At 38.9% G+C, this 8,011-nt stretch overlaps 1 protein-coding gene across 1 annotated transcript; it reads right to left on the bottom strand.

The window, feature by feature from the left end:
• Positions 1 to 208: 208 nt before the first annotated feature.
• LOC113758314 (protein FAR1-RELATED SEQUENCE 7-like) lies at positions 209 to 7,653 on the bottom strand. The gene is made up of 8 exons (XM_027301234.1): positions 7,250 to 7,653; positions 7,014 to 7,165; positions 2,464 to 4,592; positions 2,260 to 2,340; positions 2,021 to 2,092; positions 590 to 697; positions 408 to 476; positions 209 to 280 (listed from the first exon to the last, which is right to left on the bottom strand). The coding sequence occupies exons 1-8, from the start codon at positions 7,651 to 7,653 to the stop codon at positions 209 to 211; spliced, it is 3,087 nt and encodes a 1,028-aa protein (XP_027157035.1).
• Between the last annotated feature and the right edge of the window lie 358 nt (positions 7,654 to 8,011).

The following is an 8,011-nucleotide window of genomic DNA, read 5'->3' as shown; positions in this document are numbered from 1 at the left end:
TACAAACTATTGATGATTACTACCACTAGATGTGATTACAATTGTAATCCACTTGTCTAAATTTGAAAAGAGTGAAATATCAATGCTGCCTGTACAACCTCGTCAATAAGTTGTAACACCCTACTAACTGCTTGTAACACGTACATATGCAGTATTCCTAAGTTGGGATAACTACTCTAATGTCTCGTTCGCAAAATATAGTTACACATCATTCATCAATCTCATTCTCGGGGGCGGCGACGTCAGCGCGAAGTTGCAATCCCTGGGTGTTATTTCTTCCCTGAAATGCGTAACGATGGTAAATCAGCAATATTATTAATAAACCATACGATTAATGATATACGATATCCAAGTCTCCAATTAACAACAGTACACAAATATGTGCTGTAACGATAAAAGTTTATCACCTGGGGTGAAGGTGCAAATACATGATATGCATCAACATCACAGTGTGTTAAAAGTGCTGCACACTCCTCCTACATTACATAGTATAAGTAATCGACTGTCAACAAATCATTACCAATCCCTATATTGCTCACTTAAAAAGTTAAATTGGACTAGACATTATAATAAAAATGATATATCAGACCATTAAGACATCTCTTACAGAGTTATACTTGGAAAAAATAGAAAATCTGGGATGCATCCATTCTGTAGGGACACTTGTAGGAGGCCCCTGATTAGCCAAACGGTGACCCTTCGAATAATAAAAAATAATATGTTATTAAAGCGAGCATACGTTAACTACATAATTTCCATGATTTGACAGCTTTCAGGTGCCCACCATTACAATACTATAAAAAAGGGTTAATATCAGAAACCTCCCTTGAGGTTTCTTCTAATCACACCTTGAATCCTTCATGTTTTCGAAATCACACTTAGCACCCCTGGAATGACAACTTTGGTATCATTGTCCGTCCCTCATTATTTTTGTTTCACTTTTACCCGCAATAGTGAACTCTATTTATGTAGACTTAATTTCGGAAACCTCCCTTGAGGTTTTCCCTAAATTATGTTAAATTATTATGTAATTATGTAATATTTTTTGTACAAAGTGTAATTCTAATTGAACTATGTGTAAAATTTATCAACACAAATGCGATTATTACATATTGGACTCATATGTACACTAACAACTTATCAGACTTCTATTGTAACGATGTACAAGAAATTTACATAAAATTACAAAATGTTCAAAAAATGTTACACGATTTAGGGATGGTTGATCTAACAATTGTCCTTATCCCACTCCCTAATATTAAATAGCTATAGAGTTTCCAGTGATGTTGACTTTTGGCAATGGGCATAGTGTCATTGCCAAAATAGCAATTTCTAAGTGAATAATAACATAATCTAAAAGATGTTTAAAGATGATGGGAATTCATGAGTATATAGCATTAGCAATCTATTTTTACTTGATAATAGGGTATCGCAATATTAATAACTTACAAACTCAATTCGATTAGGATGCACAACAAGCTATTTATACGATTCCATTCTCGTAAAAATGGAAGAGCAAGTTTATTTACAACTACAATCACATCTTGAAACTATTGCTGCCATTATTAGAATCCATAGTCACATTTTTTTTATCACCGTTCAGATCAATGTAACATTTTTTAAACAATGTGTAACTTTATGTGAATTATTTGTAAAACTTAATAACAGAAACACAATCTATTATAAAGATGTACAACAAGCTTACATAAAATTACAAAATGTTCAAAACATGTTACACTGCTTAAGAACGATTTTGTAGTGTTACAAAAGTTAGAGGGATGTGAGTTACATAAATAGAGTTCACAAGGAGGGTAAAAGTGGAACAAAAATAATGAGGGGCTGATAATGATACCAAAGTTGTCATTTCAGGGGTGCTAAGTTTGATTTCCAAAACATGAAGGGTTCTAGGTGTGATTAGAAGAAACCTCAAGGGAGGTTTCTGATACTAACCCTAAAAAAAAAGGTAGCTCTACTACACGAATAAGAAGGTCTTTATTTTAACTACTAAATATATACATACCGTTTCACTTTCACCGATATTCGGAGCAATAGCGTTTGGAGGGCCATTCACTGTCTGGCTCATTGAATGCGTCTACGAGTTTCGTATGGACCAAATCATTGTATAAGACAATCAAAATAGGTATATCAGGAGGGATGACAGCCGTAACAACATTATCACACAATGTAAGATCAATGTAACTATTGATGCTGTTAGAAACATCCAAATAAAAGCAACGGTCATGTCCATTTTATACTAACCGAAACAGAGTCAGTAGATGAACGACATCCCATAAACATGTATTCCTCAATTGAAACCGATGTCGGCTCCGATTCTGAGGCCTACAGTATTGACACGGCAATAATATTATTTCATCATGAATGATACCTAAACTTTAGTTAATAGCATAACGATAACTTAGTTTTAGCATAAATGTTCCCCGAGTACCAAAATTTGATCCATACCGTAGTCTGTGTAGTCCTTGATAATCTAGATTTTCTTTTTACTCTGTCAAATTTATCGATCCAACTTCGCATCACTCTACTTTTCTTCCCACCACCTCGTTTTTTAATGCCTCTTGCGACTACTGCCTCCCCCATTTCATTCACAATTTCAATTTTATCCCGTTCCTCCATATTCAGATTTTTTTGATTTTGCAAAGGTTGTTCTTCACTTTCTGAGAGGAGGAGCTCAACTCTCTTTGCCAAATCGGATATGACAGTGATTGCTACTTTGCTGGTGTCCTCCGACATTGCTGCTCGAGTTGCGACCTTAATCATGGCTGGAGCGAGCTCCCGATAACGAGTTGAAATCATTATTTTAGGATCAGCCACAACTTCCCGTCTTCGCCGATCAAAACAGTCTCCAGCCCGAGCTCTTTTTGTCCATCGCCTCTTAATGTATTCAGGAGGAATTATTTTTATGCCCACAGTATCAAACACCTTCAACGCGTGCCCACATAAAATGCCTTCATTCTCGTATTTTTTGCAACTACAACGTACACTTAGATCATTCCGATTGAATACCACTATTCTTTCAGGTCCTCCATCATACCTCATGACCGCAAACTCCACAATCATCGCTGCATCTTGCTGTCTCAATATAACCATAGCTGTTGACTCGCCATATTCATTTTGGAATGCAACAAATACGGTTGGTGAATACGTCTCTGATGCATGCACGAGCATAGGTGTTTGCCTTAACCCGACCATGGGGAGCTTTTGCCTCATTTCATATTCTGCGATCAGTTCATTATGTCTCTTTTCATCAACCACCCGATTGAAATGTCTAAAGAACTGCACAAGGTCATGATCCAGTTTCAAATGATTTTTAATTGCTGCATTTAGGCTTTCGCTGAGTTGGGTGCTTCGCATTCCAGCGGTCCATCTTTCTTTCATCATGCACCTTGCCCATTTATCACGAATTCTATACAATCCGGAGAGCCATTCATTATTTTCAAGATCGTGTTTCTTCACCATCGCCTCCCACACCCTATTGAATTGTTCCACTTCTTCAAACTCATACATGCATGCACCAAACATGTATGGAAGATCACTATTTTCCTTGTAGTGATTGCCAAGATGTTTCATAAAATTACGCCTTATGTGAAACGTACATAGACCGTGAAATGTTTCAGGCATAACAACTGAAAGAGCGGCTGCCATAGCATGATCTTGGTCGGTTAGTATGGTACTTGGACGCTTTCCGCACATTGCTTCTAGAAATGTACCAAACACCCATTTGAAAGAATCTATAGTCTCATCATACATAAGGGCAGCACCGAATATCACAATTTGCCTATGTTGGTTAAAACCCACAAACACTCCAAGTGGCCGGTATTCTTTATTTGTTTTGTAGGTTGTATCGAATGTGACTACGTCTCCAAAAAATTTGTAGTCAATTAACATTCCTGCATCAGCCCAAAAGATATTCGTTATCTGCTCTTCACAGTCCAACTGTACGGCATGAAAAAATGATGGATTCTCGAGTGTTTGCTCTTGAAAATAATTCAGCATGCTACCTGCTTCTCCATATTTCAAACTCCTTTCCCGTCGAGTACGAAGATATCGTTTCAGGTCTTCCCGAGTATATCCCACATTTCCCATCCCACCTGCCTCCTTTCCCATAAGTTCATGACTCTGTTTCAATGAAAGCCCAGCGTCCTCGCTTATTTCAGCTTGGAATCCTTGAGCCTCGCTCACTTTTCTTTGTGATGGCATCATGTGCGCACATTGAACAATGTGCAACTCATGGTTATGCTCTAAGACAATGTCATGCACACGGTACTTCATTGTTCCTCTAAACAACACGATAACCATTTTAGCTCCACACCCTGTTTTCGTCGGCGCTCGTGTCCTCTTTGGCATCACATCACCTTCGTACTTGCGCTTTACACCTTCCTTGCAGCAACTATATCTCCTAGACGTGGTCACGCCGTCTTTGTCTTTATTCAGATAGTCTTTACGTACACTAAAACCCATTTTAAAGGCATATTTGTTGTAAAACTGGTACGCATCCTCTTCGCTGTTGAACTCCATTCCTAATTCAGGGGTCCCATCTTCTGCCAATTTGCTGCAATCCATTACTTCTGATCCTGCCAATTATGCATCAAACACCCTAATTTGCAACACTTCATGAATAGTATGTACATAAACGACAACATATATGTATATTACCATTCATAATGTGTTATGAATCATACATTACTCGTATACCAAATTCTATTATTACGCTATCAATATGATTAATGATTCACATCACCTTGCTTTTACTCTAACACAATCTGTGTACAAATACAACTCCATGTACACTAACTTATACGGATTGTAATGTATTGGTCACACGATGTAAGTCTATTTTAACTGTATGTACATCCACGCTGGTGATTATATTTTGATTCTAGATTCTTTACCTCACTGGACCTTATGTCATTCGTTAATAACAACCGCATAAGCCAACTCCGCATTTTCTACTATTTCCATATTTTGAGGGCCAAACAATCACTTTCTACTCATTGTAATATATTTTTTACATCATGTAATTTACTTACAATACAAGGTTCACCCATTTATTATTCACATATATGTCTTTTCCTCAGTTTCACCTCATTCAACTCTACACCTCTATTTTATACACACTACACGGTCAAGAGAGGGACAAACTAATATTACTCCATGAGCATGGACCAATTACTAGATGCACAATGATTCATATCAATTGTAATACGGTGGCTATAACATGTAACTAATTTACAACAAGATGTACATTCATTCACTTGTTAAATGTGACATTGTTTCTCTCATCTTTCCCTAATTCCGTTCGATGGTTTACTTGAATACATACCCCTAGGTCTTCCAAAAACTACTATCCCTTTATAGTTCATCACTGAAAAACTAAATGGTCACACACACAGATACGATACATATATTTAATATAGTACAACTTCACTATTCTTGTATCATCTTCATATTATGTCTTCAGTGACTCTAATTTCATCCTTCATTTAACAAATGTGCATTTGGGTGACAAATTATTGGCCACAGTTACTGACATGGTTCAGTCATGTTACCTTGGTATGCTAATACGCTTCACGTTTCACCGAAGTCGGAGAGCGTAGCTGCATCTGCTATTAAGTTGAAGGACAAAATCTGGCTTCGTGAGATTTTGTCCTTCCTCTGTTTGCTTCTACCTTACCGCCTGCCTTGTGCGCATTCAAAATAGATACAATACTCTTATACCCAGTTGAAAACCACAGCTGCTTCTGCTATTCAGTTTTCCCTCCAAACTTTGGCTTCATCTCTGTTTGCTTCTTCCTTGCCGCCTGCCTTTCCACTCACTTTTCTGTCAATTGCTATTTTCATCAGAGTAGACTACACTCACTTCACTAGAAAGAGCTAGTAAGTCGAATTCCACTCGAACTTCAGCTTTCTACCTTCAATGAGCGGTCGGTCAGACTGTCAGAGTAGAGCTCCTTCAGAAGCACGCCAAGACTCTTCCCTCAGTTTTGTTTTCTGCGACTAATTCAAAATTTCAACTTGAATTTCAAAATCTACTTCTCTTCCGTTTGCTCCGTTTGCTCACGTTTGGAAGTCAACATTTTTTTATTTGGAACGATACCGTTTTTGTGCCCTGCTTCAGCCTTGCTGACTTGGCTCATTTGTCTCCTCACGTTTTTTATTGTGAGGAGACCGTTCAGGAGCGGTCGTCTGAGGACCGCTCCTGCCCCGTATCCTCTAATAATCCAATTGCGTTTTATTGCAGAAGGGCACTAGTACGACGTATCACATGGCATGGTTCAAAAGGTTCAATAGGTAATTATACCATCGTACGAAGAATTTGCCAGGATTAATTTTTTTTGCCTCGTGGAGATTAAGCTCTCTATTTGCTTGCCACCCGACCGTACGGATAAAAAGAGAGAAACTGAAAGAAATAAAGGAAAAGAGTCTAATGACCCTCCAACTCTTTTCCGAATAAAGTTTTAATTCTTCAATAATTAACAATAAAGGTTTGGCCCTTGATTTAATAAAATAGTATATTCGTGATCCTTCTATCAAATCCAACAGTTAAAATTAACAGGAAACATCTTTTCATGAGACATGCGACCAAATATCAAGGGTATTATAGTCTTAATTGTTTATCAAGCACCTCTGTCCCACTGACCCCTCCACCACCCCACCACCTGTGCCACCGCCACGGCTGCCGTTGCTCTTGCTTCTCCTCATGATAATAAGCAGCATGACTACAGGGATGATTTCCTTGTGAGCCTGAGTTTGGCTGTGAGGACTCTAAGGGAAGACCTCTCTCTGCTCTTCGCCAAAGACCTCAATTTTTTAAAAAATAAAATAAAAAGGCTAATTACTTGTAAGAAGTATTTAGTGTATTTAGTGGCGGCAGCACTAGCAATCCAAGGCCAGAGATCAACACCCTCCTTCCCAATTAGCCTAGTGATACCATATCCTTGATCCCTTTCACTGCGTTGGAGAGCCTACCCTTGATCCCCTTCCTCCTTGCCTACCTGAATCTGCCATCTTGGACACTAAGAAGGGCTCGATTACGACGTAGCGATTGATAGCCGGCGCTGGCAGCGGAGGCTTAGGAGGCAATTTCTCAGGTGGGCTGCGCGGCGGGAAGGTTTGCTCCTCTCTCGAGGTTGGAATTGGGGAGGACCTATGAGTAAGAGATGTGTGATCTGAGAAAATTGATGATCCCTCGGGTGAGTAATCCGGAGAAAAAGCTTAATTGAAACCTAACCTGTATTGTTCAGTGTGAAGAAGCTTCCGAGCACCAAATATATCAGAATTTTCAATCGGGACCTCATAAAGCCGAACTCCTGGTTCAAATTTGACCCCTTTAAAGTGGTTCCTCACAGAAGCCACAATGACTTGAACAAATCTAGTAAAGGCACTTCCCATTGGCTTTTGGTAATGATATTTTGAGAAGCCGGCGACTAAGATGATGATAGAGCAAAACATTGCCACAGCTGGAATCGCAAATCCCCAGCTCCAGCCCTTCTTCACTTGCACATAAACTAGAAGAGTAATACCTAAGAGTGTACCCATGTTGATGGCAAAGAAAAACCAATTGAAAAATGAATACTTCTTTTGAGGAATTGGGAAGGACCCAAGGCCGAAGACAACGACGGTTTTGGCACTCATACTCTCGAAGACCACGACAGCTAGCAGAAGGGAGCCTGTTGAGCCTACTCTTGATCCCCATCACCGAAATGATGTAGAGGTTCTTTGCCCTATTGTTATCGGCTCAATTCACCGTTGCCGCCACCGAAAGACCCAGCGACATCCTGAACTTGTTCCCTGGAAAAGAGATCATAATGCCCTTGATATTTGATCGCGCGTCGCACGATATAATGCTTCTTGTCAATTTTAACTGCTAGATTTGACAGAAGGGCAATAAATATGCTATTTTATTAGATCGAGGATCAAAACTTTACTGTTAATTATTGGATGGCTAAAATTTTACCTGAGAAATGATTGGAGGACCATTGGAACTCTTTTC

The sequence above is a fragment of the Coffea eugenioides genome, unplaced genomic scaffold (genome assembly GCF_003713205.1).
Source record: "Coffea eugenioides isolate CCC68of unplaced genomic scaffold, Ceug_1.0 ScVebR1_477;HRSCAF=1161, whole genome shotgun sequence".
In the NCBI taxonomy this organism is placed as follows: Eukaryota; Viridiplantae; Streptophyta; class Magnoliopsida; order Gentianales; family Rubiaceae; genus Coffea; species Coffea eugenioides.
The sequence above is the reverse complement of the archived record's forward strand: the minus strand, read 5'-3'. Positions and strand labels throughout refer to the sequence as shown.

Bases quoted from the DNA above. Each gene is read 5' to 3' on its own strand.
- LOC113758314 (XM_027301234.1), bottom strand. From the start codon at position 7,653: ATGAGTGCCAAAACCGTCGTTGTCTTCGGCCTTGGGTCCTTCCCAATT. The intron at 2,341-2,463 runs GTATGGATCAAA...TCAATACTGTAG, and splicing joins CAAGGACTACACAGACTACG to GCCTCAGAATCGGAGCCGAC. The intron at 2,093-2,259 runs GTTAGTATAAAA...CGAAACTCGTAG, and splicing joins CATCTACTGACTCTGTTTCG to ACGCATTCAATGAGCCAGAC.